The sequence below is a fragment of the Schistocerca nitens genome, chromosome 3 (genome assembly GCF_023898315.1).
Source record: "Schistocerca nitens isolate TAMUIC-IGC-003100 chromosome 3, iqSchNite1.1, whole genome shotgun sequence".
Classification (NCBI taxonomy): Eukaryota; Metazoa; Arthropoda; class Insecta; order Orthoptera; family Acrididae; genus Schistocerca; species Schistocerca nitens.
This window is the reverse complement of record NC_064616.1, coordinates 342,430,495-342,453,031: the sequence shown is the minus strand read 5'-3', so window position 1 is coordinate 342,453,031 and position 22,537 is coordinate 342,430,495. Positions and strand designations below refer to the sequence as shown.

Sequence of the window (22,537 nt, the reverse complement as noted above, 5' to 3'; positions counted from 1 at the left end):
TATGTCCAGGGATTGCATGTCCTGCTGCCTGATTTAGTCTGTAACTGCCTGCTTACATATCCTCATCCAACAAGTGACAAGGGGTGCTGTTGCTTCATGACAACACATATTCCCATATCGCAAATTTTGTAATGCGGAAGTTACACCAACTCAAGTGGGAGATATTCAACATGTGCCCTCTAGTTCTGATCTCTTCCCACGCATTTATCACGCCTTCGGTTTCTAAAAAAATGTCTTGAAGGATCAAAGATACCTGTTGAATGAGGATATGTAGCAGGCAGTTACAGAGTACTTCATGCAGCAGGACATGCAATCCCTGGGTGTATTAGATGCACCAAATTTTTTTGACAAGTCATTTATTTCTGGGGTTTGGTTTTGTGAACTGGCTAATAGGTTGAATATTGTTAAATAGGTATTACTGAATGAAATGAGGTCATTTTTTGTGTTGCATCATTCTTGCGAAAGCTGACTATTGATGAACAATTGCCAGGCAGTTCTGAGAACACCAACAGCTGATGTGTTTGAAGTACGAGTGCATTATTAACATCTATTATTATTGGTTTCCTGGTGTATTTACCATCTGTAGCTTCTGATGATGAAGTTTGCTGATTACTGAGTGCTATTAAATACAATAAAAAAAACTAGACTCCATCCAAACAGGCCTTGAAGGCCCAATGGTACCGACCAGCCGCTGTGTCATCCTCAGCCCACAGGCATCACTGGATGCGGATATGGAGGGGCATGTGGTCAGCACACCGCTCTCCCAGCCGTATGTCAGTTTATGAGACTGGAGCCGCTACTTCACAGTCAAGTAGCTCCTCAGCTTGCCTCACAGCTTTGCTGTGAGGACCGGGCGTGAGTCGTGCTTCGGTGGCTCAGAAGGTAGAGCACTTGTTCGCGAAAGACAAAGGTCCCGAGTTCGAGTCTCAGTTGGGCACACAGTTTTAATCTGCCAGGAAGTTTCATATCAGCGCACACTCCGCTGCAGAGTGAAAAATCTCATTCTGGAAAGGTAGGAGACGAGATACTGGCAGAAGTAAAGCTGTGAGGACCGGGCTTGAGTCGTGCTTTGGTAGCTCAGATAGTAGAGCACTTGCCCGCGAAAGGCAAAGGTCCTAAGTTCGAGTCTCGGTCGGGCACACAGTTTTAGTCTGCCAGGAAGTTCCAAATGAAAATGTTTGGGAGTTAGTGAAAAGGGAAAAAGCAAAGGAAACAATCACTACAAAAATTCATCTCATTGAAAAGATTATTCATGTCTGGTATAATCACCCAAAGATGCAGGGCACATTACAAGCATGTATTAACACTATGCCAAGCCAAGTTGAAACATTAATAGCTGCTAAAGGTGGCATGACAAACTATTAAGAAGTTAGGCCTAGTTGCACTTACTGGACTCCCTTTAAGATAATTAACATTAAAACTCTGTGTTTTATGTTTTTAATAATTTGTAATGTTTAAAGAAATTAAATTACTTAATTTAGAGTTATCAAAACAACCTTTGCAGTTTTGTGTACCTGCTACACTCATATTATGTTAAAATTCAAGGTGCATCTAGTACGTGGCCAGGGGCTGTAATGTTTTACCAAACAGGCATCTTTAACTTGGTGCTTCAGTGGGATGGTTGCCTCACTGTTTACGACAAGTTTGCCCAATTGGACTGTATAGCCTTCAAATGAAAACTTTTTGATTGCCCCTTCTAGTTACACAATAGGAAATTATAACCCCATGAGTTTACATTAACAACAATTTCAATTACATTGCTAAGTATAGGAAGTTGCACAGATCATACCAGTACACAAGAAAGGAAATAGAAGAATTATAGACTAATATCATTGATGCAGATCTGTAGTGGGATTTTGGAACATATACAGTGTCCCTGCATTATGAAATACGCTGATGAAAATGATCTGTTGACATACAACTAACATGTATTGACAAAATAATGTAGTGAAACTGAAGACATATTTGGGTTTCCCCAAGGAAGTGTTATTGGCCCTCCACTGTTCTTGATTTCTGTTAATTGCAAAATGATTAACACAAGATAACTGCACTTGGGGTGTGAAGTGGCAATTAACTGTGAACAACAAAAAGTGTCAGGTCCTCCACATGAGCACTAAAAAAATTCCATTTAAATGTGGTTGCAATATAAATTGCATGAACTTAAAGGTTGTTGATCCAAATCAGTGGTTACAGATTAGAACTGCAAACACCTTAAACTATAACCATAAAATAGAAAAAAGTGAGGAAGTCAAACAAAAGATTGCATTTTAATGGCACAGCATTTAGTAGATGCACAAATCTACTGAAGAGACTGCGTACACTTTGCCTGACTATACTCTTTTGGAGTATTACCGCATGGTATGGGATCCTTCCAAGATACAATTGACAGAGGACATCAAAGAAGTTCAATGAAAGGCAACTTGTTTCTTATTATCATGAAATAGGGGTGAGTGTCATGGATATAATAAGCAAATTGGGTGGCAATTATTAACACTAGGGATAACTCTACATTAAATTACAATCACCAACTTTCTCCTTTGAATACCAAAACATTTTGTTGATTCCTACCTATATAGATAGAAATCAGATAGTGCACAAAAAGATTTATGCATCCATTTTCCACATGTTCTATGGCATAGTAGAACTGTCAAGAAATAGTCAAAGTGCTCCTATGAACTCGCTGCCAAACACCGAAGTGTGAAACGAACTGTATTTACCCAATTATAAGATGAGGTTTTTTCCCCCAATCTGTCATTCAAAAAATACAGGGTCATCTTATATTCAAAAATTAAACTATTGCCGCTGAGGTTAATATTTTTAAATTATTTAATATAGTGTATAGGGGTCATCTTAGATTTACAGATGAAGCTTTGACTATTGATGTCACAACTGACAATTTTGTGAGACACGGGAGAAAATAGCACCAAATTCTATCATCTTACAAACTATTGTTGCATTTGAACAATGTACAAACCTTATGCTACTTTTTAAGTAAAGGTAACATGCAAAAGTGGAAATGTTGTCCTTCAAAAAACATTACTTGATTCTGAACCCAGATCAATATTTTATTTGATTATAAGAGACTGTAATTATTTACTATGTGGGTTGCAAATGAGAAATTTGATCACTGTTCACATATTAAAATACCAGGTAAAAAAGTTACCACCAGCTTTTAATCAGCTTTACAACATGACGCTGCCACTCAGATGAAACAAGAAGGAAAATTTACCGAGAATGAAATGTCCAAGCAATGAAACAAATCATATTAAGCTGACTAATTGTTGTGGTAAGAATAAATTACAGCAGCAAGACTCGTGGAGATAGTACCAATATATGTCAATAGATGGTGGATGGAGTGCAAGTTCAAGAAGTGAACCGAATCATGATTGCAATCTATTTATGTATTAGTTGCTGTCGATACATATGACTTGCACCCCAGAAGATACTGCAGCCCACGTTTCGCAATTTCTCATACACAGCACTACAGAAGGGTTGGAGGGGGAACTGTGATACCAGCTTGGCTGAGAACTAGATGAGTATGGGATGGGGAGTAGTTACAAATTACATCAAGTTGCTATCCATGGGAATTCATACCACATACTTTCTAGGAACATCTACCATGTTTAAGCTGCCGTTTACCTGAATCCAACTGACTTTAAAACTGGACAAACGTTTAACAAGAGTATCCATTTCTGCAGACGACAGTAAAAGTCTAAATGGGTGCCAGTGGTGTATTTATGTGTCCCGTGCTGCAGTGTTGTCAACGATCACAATGAGGTATGATGGAAATGGAACGGGGTGTGTCAGCTCCTGGTTCCATGCAGCCAATGAGAGAGGAGCGGGCAAATGATATGTTTGGAAGCAAGACACATTGTAACCTTCTCACCTCAGTATAGAAGCAATATCCGATACGTACTCAGATAAAAACAGCTGTGTTCTCAGGTCCCACAGTAACTACAGTCTAAGAAATCACATCATATTCATAAGAGATAGCCAGAAAATACTTTTGAGAACGAAAATATAAATTTCACAACTGTGCTATGTGGATGATGACGATGATTAAAAATAGTGATACCACAAATGACAGTGTAAGTAAGCAAAAAATACAGAAAAGAGAATGGTCCGAAAATTAATGTAAATAATTTATTTTCATTTATTTTATTTATCCTTATATTATCGAAATGTAGAAATCAATAATAAATAGAATAGCTATCATGTTAACATTTTAGGCAGATATTTTATATCAATAACGCAGTTTGTAATTTTGATTAATAAGAATATGTTAAAAATAGCTTCTTCTCAAGATGCCCCTTCAGAAAAGAAATATAAATTATATTAGATTACTACAAGAAAACTGATTAGACTGTCATTTCATTTAATTCAAAACTTACCTCTTGTTTTAATTCAAGATCTCCAGGTGTGTTCCCAGCAAGTTGAGTTGATGCTTGTTCATGGATGGCAGTTTGTGCTGCTGCAATCTGAGCAAAATTGTCATCTACTGCCGGTGATGCCGCACATACTCCATTATACTGAACTACAGGAACTGGACCATTCTGGGTCGAGGGCGGTGATGCCATAACTACAGGGCTTGGAATGTTGACAATATTCTGTGTACCTGGCGACACCAAGATCTTTCCATCTACTGGTTTATCTATCTTGTCTATTACATGTATCAAGCATGTTTCTCCAGAGGTGACTGCAACACCTGCTAATATTAAATAAGGCCATATACAATGAAATCACAAACATATAATCAACATCTACTTTCTCACTATTTAACACTCATTATAAATACAAAATCCCAACTGGCATGAATTAATACGGTGCTCTCTAAACAGTAGATCCATGATTCACCCTCATACAATTGAGATCACCATGCTAAACATGTTTATATTCACTACTGAATTGCTGCTTGTAGGAGTCCCATTTTACATTAAAAGATGTGGTCACCCTTACACCAGCACATCTCAAAAATAATATTAATCTTATACCACTCAATTAAGAGCCTTTATGTTAATTTCTTGCATGTCAACAGTGGCATCCTTTGTCAGTATACAAGTGAAATATTTAGTATCACTTGATTCAGTCTGATAGGAATTTTTACAGTTTATTCAAATGAACTAATTTCTCACTGACACTTTTAGAATACACAGTTACTTCTACATCTACATCTACATCTACATCCATACTCCGCAAGCCACCTGATGGTGTGTGGCAGAGTACCCTGAGTACCTCTATTGGTTCTCCCTTCTATTCCAGTCTCGTATTGTTCGTGGAAAGAAGGATTGTCTGTATGCTTCTGTGTGGGCTCTAATCTCTCTGATTTTATCCTCATGGTCTCTTCGCGAGATATACGTAGGAGGGAGCAATATACTGCTGGACTCTTCGGTGAAGGTATGTTCTCGAAACTTTAACAAAAGCCTGTACCGAGCTACTGAGCGTCTCTCCTGCAGAGTCTTCCACTAGAGTTTATCTATCATCTCCGTAACGCTTTCGCGATTACTAAATGATCCTGTAATGAAGCGCGCTGCTCTCCATTGGATCTTCTCTATCTCTTCTATCAACCCTATCTGGTACGGATCCCACACCACTGAGCAGTATTCAAGCAGTGGGCGAACAAGCGTACTGTAACCTACTTCCTTTGTTTTCGGATTGCATTTCCTTAGGATTCTTCCAATGAATCTCAGTGTGGCATCTGCTTTACCGACGATCAACTTTATATGATCATTCCATTTTAAATTACTCCTAATGTGCACTCCCAGATAATTTATGGAATTAACTGCTTCCAGTTGCTGACTTGCTATTTTGTAGCTAAATGATAAGGGATCTATCTTTCTATGTATTCGCAGCACATTACACTTGTCTACATTGAGATTCAATTGCCATTCCCTGCGCCATGCGTCAATTCGCTGCAGATCCTCCTGCATTTCAGTACAATTTTCCATTGTTACAACCTCTCGATACACCACAGCATCATCTGCAAAAAGCCTCAGTGAACTTCCGATGTCATCCACCAGGTCATTTATGTATATTGTGAACAGCAACGGTCCCATGACACTCCCCTGTGGCACCCCTGAAATCACTCTTACTTCGGAAGACTTCTCTCCATTGAGAATGACATGCTGCGTTCTGTTATCTAGGTACTCCTCAATCCAATCACACAATTGGTCTGATAGTCCATATGCTCTTACTTTGTCCATTAAACAACTGTGGGGAACTGTATCGAACGCCTTGCGGAAGTAAAGAAACACGGCATCTGCCTGTGAACCTGTGTCTATGGCCCTCTGGGTCTCGTGGACGAATAGCGCGAGCTAAGTTTCACACGACCGTCTTTTTCGAAACCCATGCTGATTCCTACAGAGTAGATTTCTAGTCTCCAGGAAAGTCATTATACTCGAACATAATACGTGTTCAAAAATTCTACAACTGGTCGACATTAGAGATATAGGTCTATAGTTCTGCACATCCGTTCGACGTCCCTTCTTGAAAATGGGGATGACCTGTGCCCTTTTCCAATCCTTTGGAATGCTACGCTCCTCTAGAGACCTACGGTACACCGCTGCAAGAAGGGGGGGCAAGTTCCTTCACGTACACTGTGTAAAATAGAACTGGTATCCCATCAGGTCCAGCGGCCTTTCCTCTTTTGAGCGATTTTAATTGCTTCTCTATCCCTCTGTCGTCTATTTCGATATCTACCATTTTGTCATCTGTGCGACAATCTAGAGAAGGAACTACAGTGCAGTCTTCCTCTGTGAAACAGCTTTGGAAAAAGACATTTAGTATTTCGGCCTTTAGTCTGTCATCCTCTGTTTCAGTACCATTTTGGTCACAGAGTGTCTGGACATTTTGTTTTGATCCACCTACCGCTTTGACATAAGACCAGAATTTCTTAGGATTTTCTGTCAAGTCAGTACATAGAACTTTACTTTCGAATTCATTGAACGCCTCTCGCATAGCCCTCCTCGCACTACATTTCGCTTCGCGTAATTTTTGTTTGTCTGCAAGGCTTTGGCTATGTTTATGTTTGCTGTGAAGTTCCCTTTGCTTCTGCAGCAGTTTTCTAACTCGGTTGTTGTACCACGGTGGCTCTTTCCCATCTCTTACGATCTTGCTTGGCACATACTCATCTAACGCATATTGTACGATGGTTTTGAACTTTGTCCACTGATCCTCAACACTATCTGTACTTGAGACAAAACTTTTGTGTTGAGCCGTCAGGTACTCTGTAATCTCCTTTTTGTCACTTTTGCTAAACGGAAAAATCTTCCTACCTTTTTTAATATTTCTATTTACGGCTGAAATAATTGATGCCGTAACCGCTTTATGATCGCCGATTCCCTGTTCTGCATTAACTGTTTCAAATAGTTCGCGTCTGTTTGTCACCAGAAGGTCTAATATGTTATCGCCACGAGTCGGTTCTCTGTTTAACTGCTCAAGGTAGTTTTCAGATAAAGCACTTAAAAAAATTTCACTGGATTCTTTGTCCCTGCCACCCGTTATGAACGTTTGAGTCTCCCTGTCTATATCCGGCAAATTAAAATCTCCACCCAGAACTATAACATGGTGGGGAAATCTACTCGAAATATTTTGCAAATTATCCTTCAGGTGCTCAGCCACAACAGCTGCTGAGCCTGGGGGCCTATAAAGACATCCAATTACCATGTCTGAGCCTGCTTTAACCGTGACCTTCACCCAAATCATTTCACATTTCAGATCTCCGTCAATTTCCTTCGATACTATTGCACTTCTTACCGCTATAAACACGCCTCCCCCTTCACTGTCTACATCTACATTTATACTCCGCAAGCCACCCAACGGTGTGTGGCAGAGGGCACTTTACGTGCCACTGTCATTACCTCCCTTTCCTGTTCCAGTCGCATATGGTTCGCGGGAAGAACGACTGTCTGAAAGCCCGCGTGCGCGCTCTAATCTCTCTAATTTTACATTCGTGATCTCCTCGGGAGGTATAAGTAGGGGGAAGCAATATATTCGATACCTCATCCAGAAACGCACCCTCTCGAAACCTGGCGAGCAAGCTACACCGCGATGCAGAGCGCCTCTCTTGCAGAGTCTGCAACTTGAGTTTATTAAACATCTCCGTAACGCTATCACGGTTACCAAATAACCCTGTGACGAAACGCGCCGCTCTTCTTTGGATCTTCTCTATCTCCTCCGTCAACCCGATCTGGTACGGATCCCACACTGATGAGCAATACTCAAGTATAGGTCGAACAAGTGTTTTGTAAGCCACCTCCTTTGTTGATGGACTACATTTTCTAAGCACTCTCCCAATGAATCTCAACCTGGTACCCGCCTTACCAACAATTAATTTTATATGATCATTCCACTTCAAATCATTCCGCACGCATACTCCCAGATATTTTACAGAAGTAACTGCTACCAGTGTTTGTTCCGCTATCATATAATCATACAATAAAGGATCCTTCTTTCTATGTATTCGAAATACATTACATTTGTCTATGATAAGGGACAGTTGCCACTGCCTGCACCAAGTGCCTATCCGCTGCAGATCTTCCTGCATTTCGCTACAATTTTCTAATGCTGCAACTTCTCTGTATACTACAGCATCATCCGCAAAAAGCCGCATGGAACTTCCGACACTATCTACTAGGTCATTTATATATATTGTGAAAAGCAATGGTCCCATAACACTCCCCTGTGGCACGCCAGAGGTTACTTTAAAGTTTGTAGATATCTCTCCATTGATAACAACATGCTGTGTTCTGTTTGCTAAAAACTCTTCAATCCAGCCACACAGCTGGTCTGATATTCCGTAGGCTCTTACTTTGTTTATCAGGCGACAGTGCGGAACCGTATCGAACGCCTTCCGGAAGTCAAGAAAAATAGCATCTACCTGGGAGCCTGTATCTAATATTTTCTGGGTCTGATGAACAAACAAAGCGAGTTGGGCCTCACACGATCGCTGTTTCCGGAATCCATGTTGATTCCTACAGAGTAGATTCTGGGTTTCCAAAAACGACATGATACTCGAGCAAAAAACATGTTCTAAAATTCTACAACAGATCGATGCCAGAGATATTGGTCTATAGTTTTGCGCATCTGCTCGACGACCCTTCTTGAAGACTGGGACTACCTGTGCTCTTTTCCAATCATTTGGAACATTCAGCTCCTCCAGAGACTTGCGGTACACGGCTGTTAGAAGGGGGCAAGTTCTTTCGCGTAATCTGTGTAGAATCGAATTGGTATCCCGTCAGGTCCAGTGGACTTTCCTCTGTTGAGTGATTCCAGTTGCTTTTCTATTCCTTGGACACTTATTTCGATGTCAGCCATTTTTTCGTTTGTGTGAGGATTTAGAGAAGGAACTGCAGTGCGGTCTTCCTCTGTGGAACAGCTTTGGAAAAAGGTGTTTAGTATTTCAGCTTTACGCGTGTCATCCTCTGTTTCAATGCCATCATCATCCCGGAGTTTCTGGATATGCTGTTTCGAGCCACTTACTGATTTAACGTAAGACCAGAACTTCCTAGGATTTTCTGTCAAGTCGGTACATAGAAATTTACTTTCGAATTCACTGAATGCTTCACGCATAGCCCTCCATACGCTAACTTTGACATCGTTTAGCTTCTGTTTGTGTGAAAGGTTTTGGCTGCGTTTAAACTTGCAGTGAAGCTCTCTTTGCTTTTGCAGTAGTTTCATAACTTTGTTGTTGAACCACGGTGGGTTTTTCCCGTCCCTCACAGTTTTCCTCGGCATGTACCTGTCTAAAACACATTTTACGTTGCTTTGAACTTTTTCCATAAACACTCAACATTGTCAGTGTCGGAACAGAAATTTTCGTTTTGATCTGTTAGGTAGTCTGAAATATGCCTTCTATTACTCTTGCTAAACAGATAAACCTTCCTCCCTTTTTTTATATTCCTATTAACTTCCATATTCAGAGATGCTGCAACGGCCTTATGATCACTGATTTCCTGTTCTGCACTTACAGAGTCGAAAAGTTCGGGTCTGTTTGTTATCAGTAGGTCCAAGATGTTATCTCCACGAGTCGGTTCTCTGTTTAATTGTTCGAGGTCATTTTCGGATAGTGCACTCAGTATAATGTCACTCGATGCTCTGTCCCTACCACCCGTCCTGAAGATCTGAGTGTCCCAGTCTATATCTCGTAAATTGAAATTTCCACCTAAGACTATAACATGCTGAGAAAATTTATGGGAAATGTATTCCAAATTTTCTCTCAGTTGTTCTGCCACTAATGCTGCTGAGTCGGGAGGTCGGTAAAAGGAGCCAATTATTAACCTAGCTCGGTTGTTGAGTGTAACCTACACCCATAAAATTGGTTCAAATGGCTCTGAGCACTATGGGACTCAACTGCTGAGGTCATAAGTCCCCTAGAACTTAGAACTACTTAAACCTAACTAACCTAAGGACAACACACACATCCATGCCCAAGGCAGGATTGGAACCTGCGACCGTAGCGGTCGCGCGGTTCCGGACTGTAGCGCCAGAACCGCTCGGCCACAAGCGGCCGGCCCATAATAATTCACAGGAACTATCCACTTCTACTTCACTACAGGATAAACTACTATTAACATTGATAAATACGCCACCACTGGTCGCATGCAATCTATCCTTTCTAAACACCGCCTGTGCCTTTGTGAAAATTTCGGTAGAATTTATCTCTGGCTTTAGCCAGCTCTCTGTACCTATAACAAAGCCAGCTCTCTGTACCTATAACGGTTTCAGCTTCGGTGCTTTCTATCAGCGCTTGAAGTTCCGGTACTTTACCAATGCAGCTACAACAGTTTACAATTACAATACCGATTGCTGCTTGGTCCCCGCATGTCCTGACTTTTCCCCGCACCCTTTGAGGCTGTTGCCCTTTCTGTACTTGCCCGAGGCCATCTAACCTAAAAAACCGCCCAGTCCATGTCACACAACCCCTGCTACCCGTGTAGCCGGTTGCTGCTATGAGCCGGTGCGGTCCGCGCCCCGCGTGTGGTTCAGGTACAGCGTCCGTTCTCCCGCCGTCTGGGCGCTGCGTCCTAGGTTTTCTCGTTCAAGAGGGTCTGCCGGCACCGCTCTCGTTATTCTTCCCTCCTCCCCCGAAGTCGGTACACTCTGGGAAATATCCTTTTTCTTTTTAATCCGGGTGATCGCGGGTTCCCACGCCTTGCTATGGATGTAACCGCTGTCACGATTTAGTTGTGGCTCCCTTACTCTGATCTCTGTGGCTTCTTTGATGACACAGTCCCAGTATTTGGAAGTCTGTGTCAGGACTTTGGTTTGGTCATAATCCATGCTGTGGAGTTCCGACAGGCAATGCTCAGCGATTGCCGACTTATTGGGCTGTTTCAGTCTAGTGTGCAGTTGATGTTCTCGGCATCGGTCCCCAATGGTACGAATGGTCTGCCCTATGTATACACCACCGCAATGGCAAGGTATCTGATAAACCCCTGATTTCTGTAGACCAAGGTTGTCCTTGAAGGCTCTTGGTTTTGTTTGGAGGACGGAAGATGGTTACGTAAACACCAAGTGAAAACGACTGTTATATGCAGTCGTGGGACAAAGATGTACATGACACCCTATACCATTAACGACTCTTCTGTGAAGTAAGTTATAGTCCTCCTGGTATATCTTTGGGTGTAACTTTTTCTTGAAAGTGTCCTAATGCCAAAATTGTAGAGTCGTACAAATAAAAACAGGTCAGCTGATGAAATCACAAAACAATTTAAAAAATTCACCGCAGCTGCCGACCCTATCGCAATGGAGATCTCAGTGTACTGATGGTTATTCCAGGATCTCTTTCGACTTTAGTCTTTCAGTACTAAGTCAATTTCTCGCATCATATCTATGGCATCGTGTACACCTACTTCCTCTTCCCTTTCTTTAAAATTACCTCCAGTTCATTTCCTTTGTATAGCTGCTCTACATACTCCTTCCACCTTTCAGCTTTCCCTTCTTTGCATAGCTATGATTTTACATCTAAGCTCTTTATGTTCACACAGCTGCTTCTCTCTTCTCCAAAGGCGTCTTTATTGTCCTATAGGCAGCATCTATCTTTCCGCCAGTTATATACGCTTATATAGCCTTCTGTTAGTCCTTTAACAATTTCTTGCTAGCCACTTTGCGCTTTCTGTTAATCTCATTTCTTAGACCTGTGTATTCCCTTCGCCTGCTTCATTTGCTTCATTTTGTGTTTTCTCCTTTCATCAGATAGATTCATTATCTCCTGTGATATCCAAGAATTTCTACTACGCCTTGTCCTTTTACTTATTTGATACTCTCCTACCTTCACTATTTCTTCTCCCAATGCTACCCATTCGTCTTCTACTGCATTTGTTTCCCGTGTTTCAATAAATCGTTGCCTAATGCGCTCTCTGAATTTCTTAACACTCTCAAATTTCTTCAAATTATTCAGGTCCCATCTCCTTAATTTTCAACCAGTCTGCAATTTCTTTACTTTCAATCTAATGTTTATAAACAATAAATTGTGATCAGAGCTCTCATCTGCCCCAGGATGTGTCCGATAGTTCCAAACCTGAATCCGAAATATCGTTCATACCGTTATATACTCACTCTGAACCTTCCAGTTTCTCCAGGTCTTTTCCACGTAAATGGTCTTCTTTCATGATTCTTACACCAAGTGTTAGCAATGATTGAATTATGTTCTGCGCATCCTTCTGCCATGTGGCTTCCTCTTTCAGTTCTTTCCCCCAGTCCATATTCTCCCACTAACTTTCCTTCTCTTCCTTTTCCTAGTATTTACTTCCAGTCCTTCATCACAATTACATTTCCCCTCTCTTAACCATCTGAATAATTTCTTTTATCTCATCATACAGTCTTGCGATCTGTTCATCATCTGTGGTGCTAGCTTACAAAAAATGGCTCAAATGGCTCTGAGCACTATGGGACTTAACAGCTGAGGTCATCAGTCCCCTAGAACCTACTTAAACCTAACCAACCTAAGGACATCACACACATCCGTGTCCGAAGCAGGATTCGAACCTGCGACCGTAGCGGTCGCACGGATCCAAACTGAAGCGCCTAGAACTCAGCAGCATTAGTGGCAGAACAACTGAGAGAAAATTTGGAATACATTTCCCATAAATTTTCTCAGCATGTTATAGTCTTAGGTGGAGATTTCAATTTACCAGATATAGACTGGGACAATCAGATGTTTAGGACGGGTGGTAGGGACAGAGCGTCGATTGACATTATACTGAGTGCACTATCCGAAAATTACCTCGAGCAATTAAACAGAGAACCGACTCGTGGAGATAACATCTTGAACCTACTGATAACAAACAGACCCTATCCGAGCCTCAGGTACAGGGCGGGTCGCAGGTGGCGAACGATCCATCAGATATGGTGGACAGCTGCGAATAAGGGGAAACCCAAATAAGCAGTCCCGGACCGAGGCGGCAGCATCACGAGGGTGTGGGAGTGTGACTTTTAGCAAGGGTCACACTCATTCAAAAACCACAGAACCCGAAGACGTTGCTGTGTCATGGCGAGTAAGTGCTGCCATTACAATAAGCACCGTCAACACCCAAATCCAGGACGCGTATGAAGTGGGAACCATCGGCATCCTGGTCAGCGTCTGTTCACACAATGTGCGGCTGGTCATAATGCTCCAGGAACTAACAATCCCTGGTTCTAAACACCCAGTGGAAACACTGGACCAACTTGATTACAAGCAAGTATGACTCGTGCAAGTAATAACAACATTACCCCAGGTGGTAACCAATCCACCCATCAACAGATGGCAACCAGGAATTCGGATTCTGGGGAACCTGGACTTACACGATTACATCAGAGAAAGTCGGAGCTCTCTGGCAAACTTCCACTTAAAACACCTACATACATTGGAACCTTTAACATAAATACATTAATCCAACCAGGAAAACTTCTAAATCTTACAACAGAACTTGAAAAGCAAAAGATAGTAATACAAGCTTTACAGGAGACACGTTTTACAGATGAAGAAACATCAGATTATGGCAACTATCGCATCTTTAAGAGCAAGACGGATAAACGAATCGGAAGAGGAGCCCCCCATCTCGGGATGGCGTTTATCATACGCAAGAGCGTGCTCAGCTCCATCAAGGAAGTTACTCCCGTAAATAATAGGATAATGACGATGCGCTTACAATGTGCCAACAAAACATACACAATGGTTAATGTTCATGCTCCCACAAACGGAGACAACAAGAAAAACCCCCATAGAAACAGAAAAGTTCTGGGAAAATTTGGAGAATATAATGGCCAGGATTCCAAAAGATGATACAAAAGTTCTACTCGGCGATTTTAATGCCCAAATGGGTAGAGAGAAAATCCACCAAAAAACCGTAGGCAAATATCCTGCACATAAATTTACCAATAAAAATGGTACAAGGCTCGTCGAACTATGTAAGCAGAATAACCTGAAGATAATGTCAACATCTCTAAGAAAATGTCCAAGAAAACAAAAGACATGGAGATCTCCTATACAACAAATTGGCGAGTTTCAAATAGATCATGTGGCGATTTCATACCCAGTACAAAAAGAAATTTACGACGTCCAAGTACGCAGAGGAGCAAACATTGATTCAGACCATTACCTAACTAGAATTAAAATCAAGTTTACAGCACGAAGTAGTCATCAGAAGAAAACAGAAATACAGAAATATGACACCAAGAAGATTAAAGAATCTAAAGTAAAAGAAGAATGGGAGAAGGAAAAGGCAAACACATGGGAAGAATTTCATTCTAAAATCACGCGAATAGCTAAGGAAACTATTCCCTTGAAAAAGATATTCAAACACCCTTGGTGGGATTCGGACTGTGAAAATGCATTGGAAAGGAGAAAAAAGGCATTTCAAGAATATAACAGTAAAAAATCACAAGAAAGTCTACATTTATTTAACGAGGTTAGAAAACAGGTTTCAAAATCTATTAGGCAAGCAAAAAGGAAGTACACAAAGGCACAACTGGATGCCATAGAAGAAAATTTCCAAAACTATAATACAAGAGACTTCTACAGAACTTTTGCAGATAAAATACGAGGATATATCCCTCAAAATTTATGTTTCAGAAAACCAGATGGTAAATTAGCCCTAACAAACCAGGAAAACTGTCAAGTATTGGCTCAATATTTTTCTAACCTACTAAATTGCCCAGAACCTAGTTTAAGGTTTCCCAAAGAAATCTGTGCCAACGCTCCACCGGATTCATTACCACCAACACAGGAAGAAATCAAATGTCACATTAAAAACTTAAAAAATAATAGAACATCTGGCGAAGATGGCATTGTTGCAGAGCTATTAAAAAACCTAGGACCAAAGACGTTGCAAGAGCTCACAAAAATAATAACAAAAATATGGGAAACAGAAAAATTACCAGAGGAGTGGAAATGTGCCCTTATTCACCCGTTACATAAAAAAGGAGACAGGACAAATGTCAATAACTACAGGGGAATCTCACTTTTACAAGTCACCTACAAAATTCTCTCAACATGCCTGCTGAAAAGAACACAAGAGCAGCTGGAATGCCAAATTGGTGATTATCAAGCAGGCTTCCGCCCTGGTCGCTCATGCATAGAACAAATATTTAATTTAAAGACAATATTAAAACACAAAGCAATTAGAAATGCCCCCATAATTTGTACATTTGTAGATTTTAAGAAAGCCTATGACTCAATTGACCGGCAATCTTTGTTTAACATTTTAGAGGAACTTGGACTTGACTCCAAAACACTAAGGCTTATCAAAGAATCACTGACAGACACTGTATCTAAAGTTAAAGTCAGGGGAGAAATCTCTGAACCTTTTCTCATAAAAACTGGAGTACGTCAAGGTGACGGGCTATCTCCACTTTTGTTTAATATAGTCCTGGATAAAGTCATTAAGGAATGGGAAAAAGAATTAAAAAATCAATCCTACTGGAAACCAATCCATCTTGGTAGAACCAAAGACAACGTGGAGATATCTTGTTTAGCATTCGCGGACGACTTGGCCATACTTGCAGATGATGAAGAAATCGCCACCAAACAAATAGAGATCCTTAAGGAATGCGCGGATAAAGTAGGTTTACAAATTTCGTTTCAAAAGACAGAATTTTTCTGTACAAAATTCCATATACACAGTTTGAACACAAAATATGGAAAAATAAATAGAGTAAAACATTTTAAATACCTAGGTGAAATTTTGGAGCCAACCGGAGGAGAGAAAGTTGCACAGAAGATCAGACAACAGAAAATGAAGAGAGCATATGGTATGACACATGAAATATACCATAAAAAATGCATCTCCTCGAACACAAAAATCAGACACTACTGCGCAGTAATTAAGCCAGCAGCACTATATGCTAGTGAAACGCTCACACTCCACACAAAATGTGATTTAGAAAAAATACTAAAAGAAGAACGAAAAATTATGAGAAAGATTTTAGGTCCAAAATTAACAGAAGAAGGATACCGGATACAATCAAGAAGAACCACAGAAACTATATCAAACCTGGCAGCAGACATAAGAAGGCGAAGATTAAAATTTTATGGACATGTCACTAGACTTCCCCCCACACGACTCACCAACAGAATTCTCACTTACATAGAAAAAGTCAAATCAACAACACCATGGATTAGCCAAGTAAAATTAGATTTACAAAAAGCAAATATTGAACTTAAAGGTGTCAAAGATAGAAAAACTTTTAGAAATAAGGTGGAAAAGTGGAATGTATTGTCGGAGAAGGAAGCACTAAAGAGATCAGGAACAAAATGGACAGAAGAAAGAAAAAGAAAACATGGAGAACGAATGAAAGAAGTATGGAAGAAACGACGTCAGAAAGCTTTGCGTGATCCTTCTGGGTCCATTCGCGATAAGTAAGTGTGTGTGTGTGTGTGTGTGTGTGTGTGTGTGTGTGTGTGTGTGTGTATATATATATATATATATATATATATATATATATATAAAAAAGCAGGGTGGAAGAGATGTACTGTGGAAGTCAGTTGGGTGAAAGTGGGAAATGAAAGGACAGATTGGTTCAAGCAAAAAGGCGGTGTCAAACAGGGCAGTGCATTGTCACCTCTCCTTTTCATTGTGGTGTTGGATCAGATAATGACTAAGGTGGCCCTTGTTCCTTCTCATCTTCATTTCATGTATCTTCTTGGGAATCCACTTGTTTTCCATTCTGTGTAAGTGCCCATACCATCTTCACCTTGAATGGATTATGTGCTAGAACGAATTCCAAATTTGATCAAACAAAAGGTGGAGAGGAGACTAATTTTTGAAATGAACAGGTCATCTCCATAGGAATTGAAAACAACTACTTTGAGTTTTCTTGGATAAAGAGTGGACTTCTTTAAACTGTACAGTGTTCTAAAAAAATCAAAATTACTCTTCAGCATAGCATACTTCTTGACACACCAGTATTATATTGAGCATGCAATGGGGGATGCTATCTGAAATTACTCAAACTAGTCAAAATAAGGGGAAATGAGTGGCTAGAAATGTCGTTCAGTTGCACTGCAGCTTTTGGCAGCAGTTCTTCTGACACAATCCAAATATTCTTGACGCTACACCCTAGTCATTCTCAAAGCAGGAGTTGAATACAAAGGTGTGGGAGGACAGCAGAAATCTGTCATGAAAAACTGAGTGACCATAAAATTAATCTTATTGTCCACCACCAAAACCAAATGAAATTAGAAGCAAACAGAATTAGAAAGAATGAATTACATTTGTCATTTCTGTGTAAGTATTGCAGATCATTTAAAAATACAGTATACAAAAGCCTCTAAATGATATATGCATGGTATTAAAGTCCTCAGGTTTTAACCAATAATAGTTTCAGAATTGTTAGGCTGACAGCAATTAATACATACACAGACAACTATTAGTATACCACACTAGGTTCATCTATTCCCAATTCACACTCATTCACACATACTGATAGATTATTATTTCAGTGTATCACAACTAGTCTGAAGCACTCCAGGTCTTCAAAGATGAGGTGCTTGAAACTGGTTTATGTATAATGAAGTTCTGCAAAGGTGTATGACCAGTGATGCAATACTACAGAAAATCCTGATGACTTTAATGGTCATGGACATGTTTTGTGCAAATTTTGTCTATGGCTGACAATACTCTGGTGCGAAAAATGTAAATATCCTGCACAGTTTCTCATTCTATACCCACACCAGCCTTTTTTCTATTACTTAAATGCCCCCCACCCCACGCCACTCCGATCTTTGGCTCTCAAAACAACCCCTTTTGAATGAGACTGAATACTGTAAAATGCTAACTCAAATTTCAGAAGCCGCTGAAAGACAGATTAACATGAATATATTGCATTCAGGATACTCTACATTTGACTTTACCTGGATTTCTCCGAAGGAGTATATTATTTGCATTATTGTCAACATATTCCATTGTGCGACGCCTGTAGTCAGCTTTTCCTCCACCTCTACCAGTTACATTCCAACTTGGGTGAACAAGTGTGTCTGTCCTTGTAGGTGAGACTGGGACAGACAAACCTGCTATACGCCCACTGGCTTCCTCTCTTACTGGTCGGAAGGCCGAGTTCAAAACACCTACAAGATAAAAACAAGTACATTAGTAAAAGTTTCTTATAAATGTGTTAGTAAATGACTTTTGACTACACTGCCAAAGAAAAGTCACATATGTAAAAAACAAAGAGAGAGAATGTGTGTAATTAAATTGTCCTTGAGACATATGAGGCAATTCTACCTATGATAATGATAGAAGCTGAAGAAATGAATTAAAATCTGTGCCACAGCCGTAACTTGAACCCAGGTCTCCTGCTTACTAGGCAGATGTGCTAGTCATTACACCACCGTAGCAGTACAGATAACACAGCTGTGTGGACTGCCCTTGTAGAATGCCCTTCCTAACACAAACTTCAATTCACACCTTCAGCCTATTTTTGCCCTTCTTAAATCATCAGTATTGCCGAGACTCTCTGGTATTGGAATAGTACCCCAGCTTTGTATGTAATGGGGTGCTATTCCAATATCAGAGAGGCTCGGCAATATTAACAATTTATGAAGGGGAAAATAGGCTGAAGGCATGAACTGAAGTTTGTGTCATGAAGGGCACTGGACTAGGGTAGTCCATGCAGCTGTGGTATCTATACTGCTACAGTGGTGTAACGGCTAGCACATTTGTCTAGTAAGCGGACAGCACAGTAGCTCAGCGTGTTCGGGCAGAGAGCTGGCTGGCCTATGTAATAAAATAACTGAGTGAAGGGTCCTACAACGAACTTCAACAGATGTCATGTGACTTCTGCTATGACCAACAATAATTTACAAATTGAAGAAAAAAAAAGTGAGTAGGAGACCTGGGTTCAGGTCCCAGCCGTGGCACACATTTTAATTAATTTCTTCAGCTTCCATCATTATAAAGAGAGAGGAGACTAGCAGAGCAAGAAGGCAAAAAGAGGCAACTTACAATACAAAATGCATCCCATAACAGTACTTATCAGCCATGGGGAGCATTTGTTCATGTGATGGCTAGCATGATGCAGCTGTAACGGATAAACAAGATTTTTGTTTTAAGCCAGCTTACGTTAAACACTTTATTCACGACCATATGCTATATTTGCAAGACTGTGAAGGAGATGTGTCAAAGCGTCAGTCACAAGGTGAACTATGATGGGCCATATTTAAATATAATTAATAAACACACAGATTTCCACTTCTTTTCAAATGTAACTGATTGTGTAGGTTTATGAAAGTGGCAATCTTGACACTTATGGGTATCTTAATGCTGGTGCAGTAGTAAGGATTTCACAAATCCTTGATTGTATAGCTCTTGCCTCAGGTAAGAATACCTCTAAATGCAAGCCATTCATTGGATGGAGTGACCAACTTGATCTCCCAGTCTTAAGATTTACACAGCATATGTAATGCTCTCAGGAGACCCGTTGTCGCTCACAATGCTACCTTGTTGCATTGAGAGCAGCTTTACAAGAGAAATGGACTTCACTTTCTAAGTGACTTCACAGGTTTTATTACCAGCTCAACACATCATTCTATGTACCACTGGATTAATGCACCCTGTTCAGGTGTTACTTGTATTATACAAAACTTGCACATCCATTTCATAAATTTCAGGTATGTCACATATGTCAATTCTTTCTCAATAGTAGTTTTTGTGCTTTACTTACACCATGTTATGCACTTTTCACTTTGCTAAGTTCCGTCAAATCTGACATTCAACATTCTGTTATTTTTAAGTACAGATGCCAACTTCATGTGGAATACAGAGAAACTGGAAGATATGAATTTTATTAATATGCTTCACTATTTCATCATGAACATTTTTTTTTTTTTTTTTTTTAGGTTCATACACCTCTCCAAAATATTCATCAATAAAACCTCCCTCAAAAGTATAACTGTGTCACCAGGTCCTGACAGAGAGGTTCAATTAAGTATGTGAACCCTGAAGATGGAGCATCCTGTTGACAACAGGAGGGAACTAACAAGTGGCATCAGTTCTTAACAGAGATGAACTAACCAGTGGCATCAGTTATTGCTGCACACTTTACAGTTGAACGTAGTTTAAAAATTACAGGAAATCTTGCTCAAAAGACCTAAATTAATATAATTTATTAAAACAGTGTTAAATTCTAAGTACAGCTAAAGGAAACAGAACAGACACAAATGATGTCATACATTACTGTACCAGCAGTGGTATGTGAAAAGGACATGAAATATTTCTGCTTTATAATGTCCTCTCTCATAGGTTTCACATAAAATACATTATAATTTAAACAGTTTGGTGTTACAACTAATAAATTTTTAACTACATCATGTAATAATGTAGGAAATATAATATATAGTTCCCATAGATCAAGTGTCAAAAGAATGGAATGTACCAACAATGCTGCTTGCTATGTGGGACAAACCGTTTGAAGCCAGGTTCAGCAAACGTGTCACTTTATGTCATCAAAATGTGGTAGAAAAGTCTAATTTTGTCACCCCCCTTCTTGAAAGTGGGCACAGTGTGAAGGAATTTGAAATTTTTTACCATCACTTGTCATCCCATAGGACACTGAGAAGGTGGCCATTAGAAGCTTTCAATTGTGTGAATTATTTAAAAAAAAAACATGGGGATTCAACTATTATGAGCTGATTCCAACAAACAAACTGATCTGACAATAATGACCTATGTATGATCACATTCCTTCCACATCTTATATGAGTAATTAGTTTCTGGGGACAAATACACTTCCCAGATGATGTAGTTGAAAATTTATTGGTTTTAACATTAGACTGAGTAAATTATGATGTATTTTAATGTGAAATCTATGAGAGAGGACATAATAAAACAGAAATATTTCGTGTCCTTTTGACATACTGCTGCTAGTACAATAGCTTATGACTCCATTTTTCTCTGTTCTAATTCCCTCAACTGTAATTAGAATTTAACATAGTTTTATTAAATTATATTCATTTAGGTCTTTTGAACAACAGTTTCTGTATTTTTTAAACTATGTTCAACTTTAAAGTGTGCAGCAATAACTGATGCTACTTGTTAGCTCACACAAGTACCACCACGTATGTATAACTGTAACACGTTAGGCAGTTTTTTGTTACAACCACCTTATTCATTTCATATACATATCTTAAAAAAAAATTTTAAGTAACTGTGAAAGAAAGTTAATATATGTTGTCAGTGTGAACGCAACCTTTGACATGAATAGTCCAGGTGGGACTATGTGTGTATGTATAAGTAGTTTCATTGCTTTAAGTAACATTTAATGGTATGTACTTTATCACCAACTCATGTTTGATCTCATGCAACTGTCCATATAATAAGGAATACTTGTTACCTTATTGTAACTGGTTCTTTATATGTCTTTTACCACTGAAGATGGATACACAGTGAGCGAAATCTTTATTTGCAATAAACATTATTTGTGACTGATTGCTGTAGCCTTTACTACCTGAAAATTTGAGGAAGTTATTCAGAGAAAGTACTACCGACCACCGTGAAAAGGAAAAACATTAGCGTGGGAAGAAACCACAGACAGTAAGAAAGGAATACATGAAGAGTAAGGGGGAAAAGTCAATAATCACACACAGAAAATATTTATCCCTTTGAAAGTCCCTCCCCTTTTTCCCTTACACACATCATCAGGTCACAATAGCTGCTGTCCAGTAAATATTCCACCTAAAGATTAACTCAACATACTCCCAAAGACTGAGCTCACTTTTGTTTCAAACCACCTTGTTTCAATCTACTAACAAATTATATCTCAACACGTAATTCAATAATAGCAGCACAATATTCTCACTCTCTCCATCTGTTCTATTAACTACAACAATAACCCTCCTCACTCACATTCAATACCAACAAACTAATCCTTATAACATCCACATCTACAGTCCCAATGTCCAGCCAACATACCCTTAAAAGTGGTCACTCTTGGGTCCCAGGACCTACCTATCATTCTCTGACTGTTTCACACATTAACACAATCAGGGGGATAGTACAATAAATGCAACTAGAGATGCTACGTGCACAACGCATTATCACATGGGACCATCACTGGACTGCAA

At 39.8% G+C, this 22,537-nt stretch overlaps 1 protein-coding gene across 2 annotated transcripts in view; it reads right to left on the bottom strand.

The window, feature by feature from the left end:
- Positions 1-22,537, bottom strand: part of LOC126248294 (GTPase-activating protein and VPS9 domain-containing protein 1) — a 369,886-nt gene that overhangs the window by 130,001 nt on the left and 217,348 nt on the right. Inside the window, exons 16-17 of one of the 2 annotated variants that reach the window (XM_049949157.1) lie at positions 18,332-18,544; positions 4,392-4,708 (exon numbers count right to left, since the gene is read on the bottom strand). In XM_049949157.1, the coding sequence (XP_049805114.1) occupies positions 4,392-4,708; positions 18,332-18,544 (530 nt within the window). The remainder of the gene's footprint in view (positions 1-4,391; positions 4,709-18,331; positions 18,545-22,537) is intronic. The other variant, XM_049949158.1, reaches the window with a different exon arrangement.